Source organism: Ascaphus truei, chromosome 5, assembly GCF_040206685.1.
Source record: "Ascaphus truei isolate aAscTru1 chromosome 5, aAscTru1.hap1, whole genome shotgun sequence".
Taxonomy (NCBI): Eukaryota; Metazoa; Chordata; class Amphibia; order Anura; family Ascaphidae; genus Ascaphus; species Ascaphus truei.
In genome coordinates, this window is record NC_134487.1 from 292,199,219 (window position 1) to 292,218,335 (window position 19,117).

The 19,117-nt window shown below is 45.0% G+C and overlaps 1 protein-coding gene and 1 long non-coding RNA gene across 5 annotated transcripts in view; one reads left to right on the plus strand and one right to left on the minus strand.

The window, feature by feature from the left end:
• LOC142496182 (uncharacterized) overlaps positions 1-16,231 on the minus strand; it is a 28,796-nt gene extending 12,565 nt beyond the window's left edge. Inside the window, exons 1-2 of one of the 2 annotated variants that reach the window (XR_012801910.1) lie at positions 16,142-16,231; positions 15,247-15,350 (exon numbers count right to left, since the gene is read on the minus strand). This is a non-coding gene — a long non-coding RNA (uncharacterized LOC142496182). Of the gene's footprint in view, positions 1-15,246; positions 15,351-16,057 lie in introns of both variants that reach the window. The other variant, XR_012801909.1, reaches the window with a different exon arrangement.
• Positions 16,232-16,264: 33 nt separating this feature from the next.
• The window catches only part of KDM7A (lysine demethylase 7A), a 76,755-nt gene continuing 73,902 nt past the window's right edge, over positions 16,265-19,117 (plus strand). For 2 of the 3 annotated variants that reach the window (XM_075602667.1, XM_075602669.1), the window contains exon 1: positions 16,266-16,470. In XM_075602667.1, coding sequence (XP_075458782.1) covers positions 16,370-16,470 — 101 coding nt within the window. In that variant the 5' untranslated portion in view covers positions 16,266-16,369. Of the gene's footprint in view, positions 16,471-19,117 lie in introns of all 3 variants that reach the window. The other variant, XM_075602668.1, reaches the window with a different exon arrangement.

Sequence of the window (19,117 nt, forward strand, 5' to 3'; positions counted from 1 at the left end):
GAGGGCAGGGCTCAAAAAGGGGTGTGCCAGAGCCTGTTTCAGAAGAGGAAGGGGATGAGACTTTGTAAATGGTTGCTATAGAAACAAAAAATGCTTGTTACATTATAATACATTAACAATGTAATTCAGAGTGTTTTAAAAAAATGCTACAAGTATTTTCTCGTAGTACAGAACTGATTTTTTTTTTTTTTTTAAACACCTAGGATATTGCTTGGTCTGCCGTTTTAAGCTACCCTCAGTAGTAGACATGGTATACAACACAGAGTTTTTTTCCCCTACATGGGCACTGACAGCGTACGCAGCGCAGTATATAGAAATTTGCAGGCACAATGAATCCATGCTCCGAAAAGCTTGCTGTTTTGCTTGCTAATTTTGGTGTCCAAGGCACAGGGAGATAAAGTGATCTGCCCAAGTTCAACTGAAGCGGAGATTTAAACCGTGAAGAATGGTTCAATAATTTGTTAGAGGCGGCAGTTTAACAAAAAATGTCACTTCATCTTGTAACTTTATCGGTCACTATTTTCCATTCATTATTTCTTACAGCAGGAGGGCTCAACTCCAATCCTCAAGCCCCCCCCAACTGGTCAGGTTTTCAGGATATCCCAGCTTCAGCACAGGTGGCTCAGTCAGAGGCTCAATCGAAGACTGCTGCGCCTTGGGGCCACCCCCAGGATCCTGACACCTGCTCCTGATTGGCTGCTGCTGGGTAATGCAGCTAATCAGGATGCAGGAAGCTGCCGAGCCCCCTAGCAACAGTCCGGCTCGGGGATATCCCGCAGCCCCCCAAGCCGGTCAGGTCACTATGTCCAGAGATGTAATGGACAGTGTACAAATACAGGACAGTCCGGTTCAATACTGGGCACCTGACAACCCTAGCCCGGGGGGGGGGAGGGGTGGGTCTGGGCTGCTTGACTCACTGGGCCCTGGACAACAGTCCCAGCTGTCTCCCCCTGTCGGCGGCCCTGCTTGTATGACAACATGTATCACAACGACTTGGTCAGTTTATGCAATTTAGTGACAAGAAACCAATGGTCCTGAATGGCCACTTACTTTAAAGAGGGCTGACATTTTCGGGGGCGTGGGGGGGAGGTGGGGGGCTCAAATTGGCAAGTTGCGCAAGACAGCAATAATATAACTGTGCCACTATAGTTAGATAATAGTTTTTAGGGGTAACAACCGGGTAGAGGAGGTGGAATTTTTTTTGAGAATTGGCGGTCTGTGAAACGGCTTTTGTGCACGGTGCAGAAGCCTCCATTGTTTTTGTATTTGTAGATCTTTTCTGATTTGGACAAAAAGCAAACACAAACACGCTGTATTTACTTGTTCAGCAAACATTAATCCAGTGGTGCTCCAATGTTACAGGTCACAGGAGAATAAGCAGCTGAGGCTCAGGCACCAAAAACATAGATCGTGAGCTCACCTGGGCAGCAACTGTGTCACATTGCTATGTGCTGCGTGCCGCGCGCTATGCTGTAATTGTGACGCGCGCTATGCTGTAATTGTGACGCGCTTTGAGTCCCGTTAGGAAGAAAAGCGCTGTATAAAATAAAGTTATTATTATGATTATTAAATATTATTATTACAGTAGGTCAGGGGTGGACGCGAGATTATCTGCAGGGGGGGGGCACAGGGTTTACAGAGGCCCCACGCGCTACCCGAAGGCACTTAATGAAATGCCGGGGAAGTGGCGAGGGCCTCTGTAAGCTGCACTTAGGCTGAGTTCAGACAGGCTGCGATGCGACGCACGGGCGCACGTTCGCCACTCTTACGTTTTGGTGTGAGTGAGTTTTCAAACTGAAAACGACCCCCGGCGGCGAAATACATCGTTGACGCCGCTGCACTTGAAGGAGACAACTGAAGTTGTGATTTCAAGCGGCAGCCGCGTGACGCGTACTTCGCCAGCCAATCACAAAACCCACACTTTGTTTCTTTTTTTTCTTTTTTTTAAATGGCTGACGTGGTCCCACGTTCAAGTCGGTTCATTCTGTCTGCTGGGGATGAGCACACATCGCCAGCAGACAGAGGCGGGGACGCGCAGGCGTGCGAACGTGCAGTAGGCTGTCTGAACGCAGCCCTACCTTGGTTCAGACGGCTTCTGGAGACGCGTCAAATGACGCCGTGGGGTCACGTGACATCATGACACCCAGAACGCCGGAACCAAGATAAGGGGGCGGGGGGCGTGTTGAGGGTGATAGCGAGCAGGGGGGCGCAGGAGAAAAAGATTGCGCTCCCCTGCAGTAGGAGACCAGTTTGTTTTTATGTTTTATCCTGTTCTCCCCCCCCGAATCCTCCCAATATTTATTTACTAATATGTTGCCAAAACGTCATAAAAAAAGCACTCTGTGAAGATCTCTGGAAAACAGACTCAGATCTTTTGCTCATTAAACATACATCCAAAGAGACTTTTTTACTCATAGGCAATATTTCAAAAGGATAATGCCTGTAATCCACATCAATGTTTGTACAATGCAGATCCTGACGAGTTCTTCATTGAAGTTTACGGTGACAACTGTACAAGAAAGAAGGAATGTATAAAACCAATATTTAAATCAAAACCTCTATTTCCTGGGGAGGAAACGGCAGCCAGATTGTTCTAACTTCCACCCCCCTCCCCCCCCCAAATAAAATCTTAAAAATAGCAGCGGATCCCCATTGATGACTGCATCCTATAAGGCTGAGTCCCCGCTGGCGCTGAGCGCTGGCGCTGAGAGTGCTCCAAGCATAAGCGCCGGGCGTCCTGCATTTTCGCACGCGCGCGGGGGGGCGGGGCATTGCGGGTAGTTGAGCGCGCGGGAAAGTATACATTTTTTGTTTATCTGAGCGCCGAGCGCGGGTGAGCGTGTGTGCCCGCGCACAGCGTGAGCGAGGACTTACATATATCTATATATGTAAGTAACCGCCGCAAGCGCCGCCCGCTCAGCGCTAGCGGGGACGCAGCCCAAACAGACAGAAAGGTAAGAGGCGCCACACAGAACTTATAATATGTTATTTAAAGGTGACATAGGCAAATAATGTTTTTTTTTTTATTGAGTATCTACATTACATGTGTAATAGCCATGCTAATGATATTATCTCTGCATACTTCCAGCCACCCATTGAAGCAGGATTGAATGACGTAAACCAATATTATTTAACGGGTTACTGCCTTATTCAGATTTCAGCAGATGCCAGATTTTGTTTTACAACAAACAGTGACATATATCTAAATTAACCATGCTGCACATAATACATATTTAATGTGTGTGCGCCCTTCCTTAGGGTTTTGGAAAAAATGTCACGTTCCTGCGTGAATCCTTCCAACCCTATTCCAGATCTCTTCCCTCTCGCTCTGCCTCCGCACTGAGCATTGAGAGCAGTTACGGAGACCTCATGACAGGGAGCATGTGCTAGGCGAGGGACAGAGGGGCACTACAGAGATTTACAAATGCAAAACCCTTCAGCACCTGCACTGATCCAGAGAGATTTTAACGTGGTGGGAATAATAGATATTCAAAAAGAACAATTCACTAGGGGGGAAAAAAAAAAAGAGGCCAAATGGGGCTCTCGCTGGATTTCCTGAAACAGTAAACAGCTTAGCAGACCGAGTCTGAGCATAAAATGCACAGCAGTTTTCATTCCCATCGAGGAATCGTTGTGCTTTTCACAGGTTTTACGCGGTGACAAACATATTGTGGTAACGGAAAACCTGTTTCCCACGTTATAATCGGTCAGCGTCTCTTTATTAAAACACACGTAATTAGAGTCACAGGAAAGAAAAGAAGAAAAAAAAAAATGTTGTTATATCGATATTTCTCCAAAAAGAGAACAAAGAAGTAGGTATAATATATAACAGGGGCTGGGCTCAGTGGAGCTGCACCTTTTAAGAAACATGTGGTAGTGATGGAGAGGTGTAAGAGTTAAGGAGCATGGTAACACTACCGACTAAAATAAACAAATGGCATATTGAGTGTAGGAAGAAAAAGATGTGGACTTTGATGTTTAGTTGCAGAGCAAACATAGAACCCCCCCCCCTCCCATTAACACTGAAACAGATTATCCACATTGACACCTACGGGGTTATTCATTAAACTGCAATAGTACCGATCGGGGCACTTATCCTGTTGACGTCAATAGTGCCGATCGGGGCATTTCCTGTTGACGTCAATGAGAGTTTCCATGCCATAGTGCCCCGATTGGCACTATCGCAGTACAATAAACATCGCCCTCCATAACTGTAGACATCACTTGACTGTCATCATTGCTTGAGATGACACTGCGTGAGTGCAGCGTAACCTCGGTGTGACGTGTCAGTAGGGTGAATGGAGCACATTTGGGGTTCTGTGAAGGACATGCAGATACACTCAGGGGTTTATTACTAATCACGTCAGTGAAAGGACTCTGGAAGTCGGGATGGTCTTCTAAATATTTAGCTCTCGGCTTTGTTTTATGCGCTTCTCTGTAGAAATCAAGTTATGCATATGAATTCATCACAAAACAATACTACTGTTCCCCTGCGGGAGGGAATGGGCACGTTTCACCGACCCAACAATCTTTAGGAAATACATTCAAACAGTGCTGTAGCAGAAGATTCACTGCAGACAGCATAAACACACTTGTTACATGGGAATCTTACAAATATGTGGGTAAATGTGCTAAATATTCTCAAACTTGCAACATTTCATAGCAAAGTAACATTGTTGCCCCACAATGTTAAAAAAAAAAAAAAAAAACGGGCATGGACATTTAGTGTAAACGCTCCGTAGACCTATGGTTGCCATATTTAAGTTTTTATAATACGGGACGCTGAAATCCAGTATGAAAGTGTGACATCATAATGAGCGATGAATGGTTTGCAAGTGCTTTGCGCTGAATGGTATCTCCCGCGTGACTGCTATATTCTTAGCTTTTATCGTCTTTGCGCTTGGCCTGGCGGGGAAGACGCGCGCAAAACTAACAATTAGCGGTGCGAGAAAAATTAACGCCTATAGGGGCGGGTGCCATGTTATTATGAGATAACCAAATAGTGTCCTAACTTTATTATTTTAATAATTTAGTAAGGTGACATCTCTGGGAAAAGGGAACTATTACACTCAAGTAGAAATCTATTACGTTTTTACATTCCGGCATTTCACGTCAAGGCGCTAAAATACAGGACAATTATGTCCCTTTCTGGAACAATGGGACAAGTCAATGTAATAAGGGACAATCCCTTATATACGGAACATCTTGCCAGGGCTGCCAACAGGGGTGGTCTGCCGGGGCTGGTGTCTCGAGCCTGCTGGCTGTGGGGGCGCTGCAAATTTCCCCCGACCTCTGGCCAGGCCCTGCTGCCGGTCCCGGCCAGGCCCCCAGTGGGGTTCAGTCAGGCATGTTGGCGCTCCCCTCCCCCTCACTCCCCACTGTCCCTGATACCCACTGCTGCTGCCCGGGGCGGGAGGAAGGCGCTGGGGGGGGGGGGCGGGAGGTAGGCACGTGGGGGTGGGCAGGCAAAGTTGGCGGGTGGGTGCTGGATCCAGCACGTCCCCCTCTGGCCCGTGGTTGGTGTGCTTGGGGCTTCCTGCTCTCCTCGGGCGCTTCCCTCTTCTATCGGGGAGGTGAGTCCAATATGGCCGAGCAGCAGGTGCGGCTCTCTACCGGCGCTCTCCCGTTACCGCTGGTGGCTGTTTGAGCGGGGGGAGGGGGGGAATGTTTGGGGGAGACGGATGCGGTGGTCCCATGGCCTGGGTGCCACTGCCCCCCCTCCACATCCACTAGCCTCCCTCCACATCCACTAGCCTCCCTGCGCATCCACTGCCCCCCTCCTGACACCATCCTCAAGAAAAGTCTGAATTTTATATGTATTGGGGAGGTGTATTTTGTATATGTACAGTCAGTCACCCACCCAGTCACCCACCCACCCAGTCAAGTGTCAGTTACCCCCCCACCCAGTCACCCACCCACCCACCCAGTCAAGTGTCAGTTACCCCCCCACCCAGTCAGTCAGTCCCCCACCCAGTCAGTCACCCACCCAGTCAGTTACCCACCCAGTCAGTCATCCACCCAGCCAGTCACTCACCCAGCCAGTGACCCAGTCAGTCATACACTCACACACACAATTCTTATTAGGAAATTATTACTTTTTTTAAAAGTGGGGTGGAGCTAGTTGGCGAGAAGAAGTTTTGGGTGATTTGTCAAGCACTGCATATATGTGTGTATATGTAACCCTCGGGCCCATATTTAACCCCCTCCGGCCCATATTTAACCCCCCCTCCGGCCCATATTTAACCCCCCCTGGCCCATATTTAACCCCCTCCAGGCCCATACTGAATCCCTCCAGGCCTTTTGTCACACATTGGATGTAGCATTGGGTATCTTTGTCTTTTGTTGAAAATATTAAAATAAACAGATTGCATTGTACTGTTTTTTTCCCCATATTAACAATAACAATAACAAGAAAACAGTTAAGTACAAGTTGCGTGCTAAAAAATGTTTTTTACGTGGTAGGTGCGCTATGGGTTGGGGGGGGGGCTGCTCCTTTCATTTGTCCTGGGCCCCATGATTTCTGTTGGCGGCCCTGCATCTGGCAACCCTATGTGGACCTTACATGAATAATACAAAGAGAACAGCCCGGAACCGGTTAAAAACTGCCTAAAAACCTTCCAAGGGTTATAAGAATAGTAGGGAAGCCTCCTAAAAGCAAAAAAGCCAACCCACAAGAGGTCTTTCTCTGTTGCAGTCAGAAAAAGGCGCACCCCCTGCTCCCAGCATGGGTCCTCCGACTCAGACCTGGAGAAAGAGGAAGAGGCCGGGATGACAAAAAAAAGATCTGGAAGATCCCCCTCAAAAGTATAAAAACCTAATTTCAAACTGAATTGAATATGGCAGTTATGGAATTCAAAGTTGAATTTGCCTAAGAGGAGATCGTTGCTCCTTGTTACCACTGTAAGGCTGCCGGTACAGGTGGGGTTTCCCTTTTAGATCGATAGCCAACAAAGACAGGAAACAGCTGTCTCCATGCTACTCTGTGGAGGCTTTGCTCAATAGCCTGGGACTGAGCTCATAAATAAAGACCAACCGAGAGCACAGAGGCCTCCGAGATCAGGTGGCTCCTGAGAGGCATACCCGAGGGATCGAACCTGCGTGAGGCCAACGGAGGTAAGATGAAGTCAAACATCCCACTGCCACATTGTTCATTAGTATCCCCTTAAATACTTTTGTCCTACTGTTAACTCTAAAGAGATAAATACCCAGGACATTATTACCTATCACTACTTTAAGAACTTTTAAAGGATGCTGTGTAACAGCTAGCTAGTTACATACGGGTTTCTATCACACTCCACGGAGGATCCCTTGGGTGGACTACGGGTCTACCCCTGAACACACAGGATAACGAACATTGATTTGCCGGGGGTTACCCAGGTTAATGGCGGTGGCAATCAGGATCCTTTAATGGAGAAGCACGATAAAGCTGGTAACACACTGGATCCCCTAACCAAGGCTACTAACTACCAGAAGAGAAGATTGCACCCCAGTCTATCAGCAACAGGACATTAGACTCTAGGGCAGTGGTTTCCACCTTTTTTTGGTTAAGGAACCCTAAGTAAAATTCTGATTAACCCTCAATCCTCTCTAATAGCAACTCTGTGATCAGATGCATTGTATATTCTTCTGTATATGATACAATTTTCAAATGACCAGAAAATTGCGGGGAACCCTTTAGGGGGGCCCAGGGAACCCAAGGGTTTCTAGGATCCCTAGTTTAAAAACACTGCTATAGGGCTTAGAGTGAGAGCTCCTGGTGAGCAACTGGACATAAAAGACACAAATGTTGCTCCAGTTAAGAGATCTCCCACCGAGACCAAAAAGAATAGTTACTAAACTTGGCTATGTGGAGGTCTGATGGGCACCCAACGTGAGCTGGTAGGGGCCTGGAGTCTTGCACAGAACTTTGCAAAAGACAGCCAATACAAGATGCCGATTAAGGAGCAGCAATTTAATGGCAAGAAGGTACCTACAGCTGGTTGTGCAACGTGATATGGGAGCCACAGGGTTCGGCATATCTGTCCATCTTTGAAACCCACGGTATCCATATAGTTGACGTGTTCTAGAGGCAGACTGGAGGACTGATGCCTAAACTGGTTAAATTATATATGATTGTGTGTATTTTAAAAAGGTTATGCTAAGATGACTATATCAGTCTAGATATTTCCTAGGCTGAAAATCCAAAAGTAAGAGGCTATTCTCATTGGTTGCACGATGAGAACGTTTGAAAACAAGATTGATCATATTGTTAAGGTAACGATATCTACTCTTAATACGTGATATGATGTCTATAAATGATAGGACTGTTACTATTACCACCCTATATGTTATGTGGGTCAGGTTTTAAAGGGATTTGGACTGGGATCGTTGCTGGATTCGCAGGTTACTGCCTCAGCTTTTAGGGAGGAGGGCCACCGAATTACTTGACCCGGCTCAAAATGTAAAAGTAATACGTTGGGAGTTACCTCTCGTTTTCAAGTATGTCCTGGGCATAGAGCTATGATGACAAATACATGGTTACAAATACATAGTTACATAAGTGAACAGGGTATACATTATATACAAGACATTGACGGATAGAGATCTAAAAACCAGGGTCAACAAGACTAAACTTCTCAGTCACACACAATTCTAGGATTGACCATCTATTGGTCTCCAGGGATATATTAGAGTGAATATCCCAAGCCACTATTGGCCCGATAATGTGCTCAGACCACATTCCCATAGATCTGGTATTTTACAACCCTCTTTGTAATGGACAAGCTGTATGTAATGGTGCCTAAATGATTCTTTATTAAATTATCCCAAGATCGATTCTAAGATCGAAAACTCACTAGAGGAGTATTTCACACTAAACAAAGAATCCCCTGCAAAATTAAGCTGGTGAAAGATGTAACTGAGAAAATAGTACTCCTGGAACAAAAGCACAAAGATAGGTCATCTTAAAAATTGGATAACCCCTTAATGCTAACCAGAAGGGAGCTTAATGAGGTCCAAATGGAAGAAACCGAAAATGCTCGGAAGTGGGCTAAGCAAATCTACTATGACAAAGGCAATAAAACTAATCGTATTTTGGTAAATAAACTAAGAATCATAAGATGCAAATTTCAGCTATAAAACTCAAAAATGGAGAAGTCAGTCATATGTCCCGAAAGGTTGTGAAATAATTCTTACATTTTACACTAAACTATAACATCTAGATTCAACAAATTCAGATATCAAATCTTCTAGTTGATTACTGAATATCTGGGGAAATGTAACCATCACAAACTAAAAAAAGAGGAACTTCTTAAACTCTAAAAATAACTAAACTCCAGTTAGCGAAGGCAGTCAAATCTCTAAAATCAGCTAAAGCCCCAGGGCCAAGATTAATACAGATTGCCCAGGTGGGATTTATCAGCGAGCGTCAGGCTTCGAACAACACCAGGAAAATTATAAATATTATAGTGCATATAAATTCAACACAAAGTAAGGTTATATTACTGAGTCTCGATGCAGAGAACGCATTCAATAGGATAAATTGGATCTTGCTGAGCAGAAAAATTGAGACTTTAGCTTCACAGGTCCGTATCATAAAGGGGTTCTAGCTTTATATTGGACCCCGACAGGTACCCAGAAAATACCTGGGGGGAATTCACATGTAGTAAAGACAAGAAATGGAACAAGGCAAGGATGTCCCTTTCTCCTTTGCTCTTTGCTCTCACAATACATCCACTAGGCACTTCAATTAGGCCAAAACGAATATAAACTGTTGTTATTTGCAGATGATGTTATCCTAACTATAGCTAATCCACTGGTGTCCCTCCCTAATTTGCAGATCTCCCTTGAATTCTTGTAGCTTTCAGGGTATAAAAGAAACAATGACAAATCCAAAACTCTAAATCTAAACCTGCCCTCACAGAAGTATAACAGCTGAAATATAATTTGAATTGCAGATGTAGAGAGTCCCACCTAAAATATCTGGGAATATTTATCGCTAAAGATTATTGATCTTTACATAAATGTAACTACCCTGCTTTGTTTACTCAAATCAAAAAAGACCTCCAGATGTGGAATAAGTTCCTTATATCTTGACCGGGTCTTACAAATTCGGTAAAGATTATTATCCTGCCTAAACCCATGTAAGATTTCCAAACCCTCCCAGTGGCAATTCCACACAAAGAATGAAAAGATATTCAAAACAAGATAATTCACTTTATTTGGCAAGGCAAGAAGCCAAGGGTAGCAAGATCAGTCTTGCTGGCTCCAAAGACTGGAGGGGGATTAGCGATTGGAGATGCAGAGGTACTGTACTATTTAGCTTCCCACCTTCGACAGATGGTGTACTGGAATTCAGCACCAAGATTATACGGTTGGGTAGACATAGAAGCCCAACATAACAAGCCCGTATCATTCGTTTCATTAGTATGGATAGGTAAAGAGAAAAGGGTTAATCAGCAGGCCTCGTCAAGTGTAATTAACTTTAAATCAAAAATATGGAACTCAGATCATTTCCAATATAAAACGCTTACTTCACCTTCACAGCTTATTCCTATATCCCAGGGGTACGCAAACTTTTCTGTTCACCTCCCCCTCTCTGCTCTCCCCCCCACTCCTTACCTGTTCTCTTGCTTCGGTAGCGTCATATTATGTCACAACGTCATGTGACATTAACGTTGCCATGGCAACACGTTGCCATTTGACGCTGCATTGTCATGGCGACACGCCGCTGAAGAGCCGGATGAGAGCAGGTAAGAGAAGTTACACAGTCCTCACGCCACCCCCGGCTTTTAATTGAAATGCCTTGGGGAAGAGTGCGGGGCCTCTGTAACCACCGCGCCCCCCACCCCCCATAGAAACTCCCGCGCCCTCCGTTTGCGCACCCCTGCTATATCCGATAATCCAAATTTCCCCCAGGTTAATACGAGACCGTTCGTACAAAATAAAAGTATCATGTATATTGGCCACCTGGAGTCCAAAGGAAAGCTGTTACAATTCGTTGGGATCTGTCCTAAGTTTCACTCTCCACCCAAGTTAGAAAGGTTCAAACATCTACAAATTAGGCATCATGTCACCCATATCTCATCCAAGACCGAATTCCCAAACACAACTATATTTGAAAAACTATGCAGGAATAGGAAATACCAAAAATGCTTAATTAGTATAATCTATCAAGAACTAGGGGATTGCCTTAGTTACATTTATATTAAGAAATGGGAGGCTGACTTAAAGGAGCAGTATCTTAATTTTTTCTATACAGGATTGAAGCAGGGGGCCTTCGGAGCTGAACTCTTTTAATTTCAGCTCCGGGGACCCCCTGCCTCCAAAGATACTTACCTCCCGAAAGGGTGGGGGCGGTATCTCCTGCAGTTTAAAGCTTCCGCGTCACATGGGCTAATAGAAAGTCGCCCATGGTGACGTCACAGCTTCCTATTGGTCCGCAGGGCCCCCGGGAGCATTGAAAACAGGCCATCATTTGAACCCTGGAGTAACTACCGGCATCCACTACGGAGGTAAGTACCTCCAGAAGCAGGGGTTCCCCAGAGCTGAAATGAACGGGGTTCAGGTCCGGAGTCCCCCTGCTTCAATCCTGTATATAAAAAAAATGAAGGAAAAATAAAACGGCATGGATTGCCTCTATAAAGCTGGATATTTGGAATGCTGACTGGGTTGATATAGGGCAGCGGTGCGCAAAGTGGGGGGCGCGACCCCCAGGGGGAGCGGTAGATTGTGCTGGGGGGGGGGGGCGCGGGCAGTTGCAGAGGCCCCGCGCTCTTCCCCCAGGCATTTAAATTAAATGCTGGGGGATCGCGTGAGGCCCCTGCAACTGTTTACTTACCGGGATTCAACCGTCTGTGTTGCGTCGCCATGGCAACACGGCGTCAATAGACGCCGCGGCACCATGTGACCTGACGTCACACGCCCACGCAGCGTCATCTGACGCGGATGAAGGTAGGCGGGGGGGGGGGGCGAGAGCCGGGGGTAGAGAGACAGGGGGGCGCAGCACAAAAAGTTTGCGCTCCCCTGCTATAGGGGATTGTACCTCCCAGACTCCTATATGTATGACAACAAAAGAGAAAATCTATAAAATAATGTTCAGTTGGTATTTATGTCCCACTCGTTAAATAAGTTAGGGTGGCTAAAAAAGTGACAAAAACCCTCCACCGGACAGTGCCCAGCAATTAAAATGAATAATATTTTTTATTTGCTTTTTATCACCCAAATGTATTGGGGAACCACAGACCAGTGCTGGGGCATAAATGGGCAAGTGGCAGATTTAGCACACATATGGGGGTCCTGCCCTGAGGCTCACAAATATTGGGCAATGATAGAAAAGGTCATTAAAAAAATTGGCAAGATTACCGTCCTGTTAGACCCACTTAAAACGGTGTTATCTAAACCCATGGAAGACCTAAGCCCTCCACTTGGTAAACTGCGGGCCCATGTGCTAACGGCTGCTAGATGCTTGGTCTTGGCCCACTGGAAGAGCCCATCCACCCTCTCCAAAAAGATGGTGCTGCAGAAAATAGCCAAAGTTATGCAGATAAATTAATAAAAATGAATAACGTGTGGCATACAGATCTGTAGTTAATAAAACGGGGAGAGGGGGGAGGGGGGCAACACCAGTCCTCAATGGCCACCAACAAGTCAGGTTTTCAGGATATCCCTGCTTCAGCACAGATGGCTCAATCAGTTCCAGGTTCAGCACAGTTGGCTCAATCAGTCCTTGCTTCAGCACAGGTGGCTCGACCAGTGGCTCAGTCTTTGACTGAGCCACCTGTGCTGAAGCAGAGAGACCCTGAAAACCTGACCGGGAGTTGTCCATCCCCGTGTAATAAGGGCACAATGAGTCCTCAGGGAGCCAGCTACAGAATTTAAGAGCGGAAGTAGTAACACTGACAAAAGTGATGCATTGAGGAACTCGTAGAAATGAGTTTATTGTGAGTGCGTTCCCGCCTGAGAACACAGAGGGTGTGTGTGTGTGTGTGGGTGGTTGGAGGAGGAGGTTTCTGAGTGGAAGGAGATCACACTGACGTTCATATTTCCTTTAGAACAAGGAAAGTTGGGGAATCCTGAATCACTGGATTGTTCTTTTCTTTATTTTAGGAACTCTTGTGTGGGTGGAAATGTGACTCAGTGATTTCCTTTCTGTTCCAACAGAGGACAGTGTCTTGCAAGTTTTTTCCCCCTCCGTACAGCATAGTAATGCTGTTACTGCACAAGTATTTCAAAGGGTTCATTTACAATTAGGTCGAAGTTGAGAATAATGACAAATTATATGTGTGCTCATCCAATAATTATACAATCCACTGTTGTCCCTTAAAGCAGCAGTCCAATCTGCCGTTTTAATTTTTTATTTTCCCCTTTAATATGCGCATCAATACAATCCACACAATGATAAGTAATTAGCTAAATTGCTGATTGATCTGTTCTCCTGTGATCGATCGACGAAGATTCGGCCCGGGGGATTCACTAAATGGCTGTCAGTGCAGCAGAAGAGGACCAAAGTTGCAAAGTTCTGTGGGGAAGATCATGTGACCAGGCAGTCACTAGCTACCATTGGTGCACTGCTAAGGGGTGTGCCAGAGCCTGTTTCAGAAGAGGAAGGGGATGTGACTTTGTAAATAGTTGCTATAGAAACAAAAAATGCTTGTTACATTATAATACATTAAAAATGTAATTCAGAGTTGTTTATAAAAATAAAATGTAAGTTTTTTTCTCATAGTACAGAACTGATTTATTTTAAAAAATCACACCTGTAGGGTATTGCTTGGTCTCCAGCTTTAAGCAGCATGCCCTGCTACATGGCCTAACAAATTAGTTGGTGCCCTTTCAACCCGCTGATCCCTCTCTCTTGACCCTCTCTCCTGACTGCTCTCGGAGACTGCTGGGGAGTCTTGAGGACTGGTGTTGAGCACCCCTGGTCTAGTCTGCTCTACACATACATAACAATATGCCAGGTGACTCCATAATTAAAAAAAGGTATTATTTTATTGTATCAACATTTTTCTGTGATAACACGACTTCCAGATATATACATTTTTTTTTTAAATACGTAAGCCCTTCTGGGGGAATAAAATGGCTTCCGGCAAGGACATGACATCCATAACAGTCATGCTGCGAAGGCGGATAGAACCGTGCTGCATTCCATGGACCCGCGCATTCCGCGTCTGCATTAATGATCAGGTTTATGTGTTTTCTCTAAAAATACGAGCAACAATATAAAAACCAAATCAACTTTGTGCAAATGTCAAGATAGGACACAAATGATGGGTGTAATTGCAGGTACAGTAATAGGCAACAAAAACTATTTGTATGAGATCATTTTGACTTTAGAGTTGCCTTCACTGTGACATTTTATTATGATCACACAATTAACGGTGTTTTCTGTTTTGGAGAAATAGTATTCTAAAAAAAATAAAATAAAAATCTTTAAGGAATTTCTTATATTGCGGTAAGGTTAAAGTGACTTTGTATGTATGTATATGTTTATATGCTGTGACCATGCAGCAAGCTTAAGCCTATAGGGAACCATGTTAATGGTTTTGAAGCAAAAGGTGGCACTGGGTGCTCATTTGCATGTCATTTCCCAGAATCCCTTGCTGCAGTGGAAGTGCTGTGTGCTGGGTGATAATGGTGAAAGGCGGGAATGCAGACCTGTCTAGGACATGCAAATGATCATACAGTAATATTTCCATTTGCTATATGCTTTGCTGTGGAGGGTTTTTGGTCACTTTTTTTACCCACCATAACTTAACTATATATGTTTATATTGAGCCACCACTATACACAACGCTTTACAGAAGGATAACACTGACTGACAGTACAGGGAGATTATATACAAAGTTACACACGTGCGTTAAACTGAGTTTACAATCTAAATGGAATGCTTTAGAATTTAGCCCTGATCAGTGCTGTCTTGGAATCTGTGCTTCAACCCTCAGTAATGAACCTTTCACCCATTCAATGCAACGCGTTGCCGCCCGTACCTGCATCCAAGGGGCTAAGTAGCCTCTTAAAATACCTGTGAGTGTTATATATTAGGCAATATTTTTAATTATTGCTTCTCTTTCTTCTAATTGGGAGTGAATCTGCAACGCCATTAAAACCTGTAGACACGGCAGATAACAGGCTTTGGGCTTTCACATTTTTGTTGAAGGAGTGGCTCAGGGAGTAAAGACACTACCTGAAAACAATGACATTGACTTTGAAGCAGAAAGAGCCCGGTTTAAACCCTAAGTGTGCGCGCGACCTTGGGGGAGTCACCTTATCTCCATGTGCCTCCGACACCAACAATAGATTGCAAACTCTTCGGGCCAGGGACTGTGCCTGCTAAATCCTACGTGCGCTCGGTGTACGCTGTCAGCGCTCTATAAGAAAAAAAAATAATACAATTATTGTGATAATTTATATTATTGGATTTGCAATAATAATATATTATTATATGTATGTATATCATTATTTATACAGCACTATCTATGCGCATAGTGCTTCACAGCAGTAATACACAGAGAATATTAAAATAACGGTGGGGTGTGCAAACTGGGGGGCACAAATTATAAAAATTTTTGGAGGCGCAACAGGGGCCCCGCGCTCTCTCACAACATTTAAATAAAATGCCGGGGTAGTGTGCGAGGCCTCTGCATGTCTCTTACCTTCTCTCCGGCGGCGCATCGCCATGACAACACAGTCAAATTACGCCGCGGGATCAAATGGCAACACGACGTCGCATGACATCAAATTGTGACACATGATGCTGGCGATAGACAGGTAAGGGGGGGGGGGGGGCTGTGAGCAGGCAAGGGGGCACAAACAAAAAAGTTTGCGCACCACTGATTATAACACATAATGGGAATAAGCGCGTCAGCCGTAAAAGTAACATTAGGAAAAGGAGTCGCTGCACCGAAGTGTTTATTAAGTATTATTATTGCAAGTACGATTATATCTTATCATGATATAGTATGATTACACGGCCAATAATATCGTGGTATTTTGCAGCTTTATTACACCCCTCAAACCAGACATGTCTGTCCTAACTCGGCATTTTCCGGAAACCTTCGGCTCCCCGAGACCCTACCTTCGGTATTTTCCGGAAACCTACGGCTCCCCGAGACCCTACCTTCGGTATTTTCCGGAAACCTACGGCTCCCCGAGACCCTACCTTCGGCTTTTTCTGCCGATGCTCGGAAACCCCGCCCACCCGGCCGCTCTCTAGCCAATGGGGACGCAGGAACTAAGGCAGAGTAGCGCTCGTGCGTTTTCAGTTGACGTCGCGCAGGAAGAGAGAGGAGGAGGGGGGGAGAGTGTGTGTGGGTGAGGTAATGGCGCATGCGTAATCTCCCCTTCTGCCGCTCTGTGTGATGTCTGGGGCTGAGAGTGGCTTTTAAAGATGGCCGGAGCGGCTCCCGTCTACTGTGTCTGCCGGCAGCCGTACGACGTGAGCCGGTTTATGATCGAATGCGACATCTGCAAGGACTGGTTCCATAGCAGGTGAGGGCCGAGGAGGGCCGAGGGGCTATTGGGGGGGCTGTGTATGGGGGACAGCACTGCGGGCAGTAAGGGGGGTGGGAGAGAGAATAACAATACGGTGCTCTGAGGCAATGGGGGAAGTGGGCTTCTCGTGCAAGGGAAAGTCAGCACCCCCCCCCCCCCCCCCAGGCCTGACAGGGTCTGTGTGTCTGCGAAGGAGGGGGGGCACAGCTGCGAACTGCCCCAGGGGGAGAGGTAAGATAGGCACCCACTGCAAAGGCTGGAACTAAAGGGGGGGGGTGGGTATAGAGAGCAATGACCCACCAGGGCCCGTCTGGGCTTTAAAAGTGAAGGGGGGGGTCCCCTCTTGGTGTGACCCCCCTCTTGGTGCCCCTGGCTTCAGATGTGTGGGTCTCAGTGGGTGAGGCTGGTGCCGGTACTGGTGCCCCCCCCCCCCCCCCATGCTGCGGGGTCAGGGGGTGCAGAGCGGCCCTGGTACAGTGACCCCTGCGCCCAGAGTTGGGGACACGTGTGATTTCCCCTTTGCATAGTTGGTATATTCGGATCTGCGCGGTCTCTGCTCATACTTTCCCCCTATTACTTTGTTGTTGTTGCATCAGAGGCTCATCGCTGAATGGATAATAATTGTCATCTCCAAAACTTTGTGTCTGCTGTCATACTTTCCTGCTTAGAAATGAGCATTCTGCTGAATGACAGCTGCATGCGTTTTATGGGGTATACTTTATTATAATACACACCCATACAAATGGCATGTGTTTTTTTTTTTTGTTTTTTTCCACAAGACAATGGGCAATAAACTGCTTTAGAAGGCTGCAATACAGTTATTTCCAAGTGATTTTGCTCGTTTCTGAATCGGGTATAAAATGTCAAGTTCTTTGTGGTGGAGAAGATGTCACTTGAATAATTGGTCCTGGTTTTAACACTTAGTACAAGAGAGAACTTTCCATGTAGAAATTAGTCTATGTTTTTATCTGTAATCTTGGAAACAACTCTTATAAAATGTAGTGTTGCTATCTTACTGTGTCTGCAATTAACCTGCTTAAAAAGGGGGGGCTCAGGAGCTCCTTGTTTTGAGGTGTTTAGGGACATTTAAACAAAGAAAGTAGTTAGAGATTTGCTTCTATCTCTTCTATCTGCTTTCCTAGTGGCCCTTTCCACTTTGCTGACCACGTTTCCCATGGTTATTGCAATAGGCAGTTGTGTTTTTTTCCCCCGATTGTTTTGCTGTACTCTGGTGTCCAGCTTTGTTTTCAGGCATCAGGCCGGGGTATTTGCTCAGACGCCGGGGGAGGAGGTTGTGATTGTAAAGGAGTGCTTGTTGATTGACAGCAGGGCTGTGAGGACATTTAAATCCTCCCATTTAACAAAAACACAGCTACAGGGAGTCTGCCCCTGGCGTCCACTCGCAGCAACTGCAAGGCAGCCTGAACTTCTTTATCTGACTTGTTTCAACTCCTTTGATTTAAATTGAGCAAGTCTTTCATTGAACTGCCCAGAGTAACTTTTCCTGTCGGATAGCTGGAGTTAATGTCATTGAAGGCGCTGATGTATCTTTATTTCCTCTAACTCAGCATGGTTGCAATTTCTTTTGTTGTAACATTTGAGAACTATTGTGCCACAAGCTTGGTTTGTGTTCTTTGTTTAGTTCTGGTGGTTCGGGTACTGTGTGAACATTTTTGTCTAGAAAACTTTTGACAGCATTTTAATCTTAATTTTCTTAAGTGTACAGTGTATATATTTCCATATTGTGATGCTTTTGCATATAATGTCTATTCATAACGAAAGGACAAGTAAGACAATCACGGGGTATCCTCCATCAACCTGCTGGTCAGCAAAGAAATAGTTATCAGTGAAAGCATTTACCTACTGTAGTTGTCATTTTAGCCCCATGGGGATTGTTTTTCTTTAAAAGTTGTATTTTTTTTTTATTTTTTTTTTGCACTACACGTAACTTGAATGGTAGAAAATTAACAGAAGAATTATCCTGCAGATAGCAGAAATGTCCTGCAAAACAGTAGCAGTATATACATTAATCTGAAGATGCCTGTCTTATATGGAAAACTCATGTAATGATATAATTAATGAAGAATGCTCATGTTGGTCCTTTTATTGGACATTATTACTTACCAAAGAATGTTAGAATCCCTTGACTGACTATTAAGTGCATTGTATTAATTATTTCCTAGTGCTACCCTAACACTAGTAATTAACTGCTCCAGGCATTAATATTAAAGTTCCATGTGGTTATGAAGAGTACAAAAGTAGATGTGGCTAGAGTCCAGGAAAACAGTTGTATGCATTAAAATTGTTTTATTTTTCCCTCTCTCCATATAAGTGTTGAGTGCCAAACTTGCCCCCAAGTTACCATGGTTATTTGGTATTTTAATCGTTTATATGAAGGGGGAATTGTTGCTTCCTGCCCCCCTCTGAGCTTTTTAGCATCTAGAATTGAAGAATCCATTGGCCTCTGTGTTTGGCACATTACTTGTTGTTTTAGGTATAAGTTTTTTATGGTGGTGATGTACATTTGTTTCAAGATTACAACATTTTACCATAAAACATTGTTCTAGTAATTTGGTAGTTCTCATTTTTAGGGGGGTTTAATACACATTAGGATTGTGAACAAGATAAGGATAAAGCAACATTC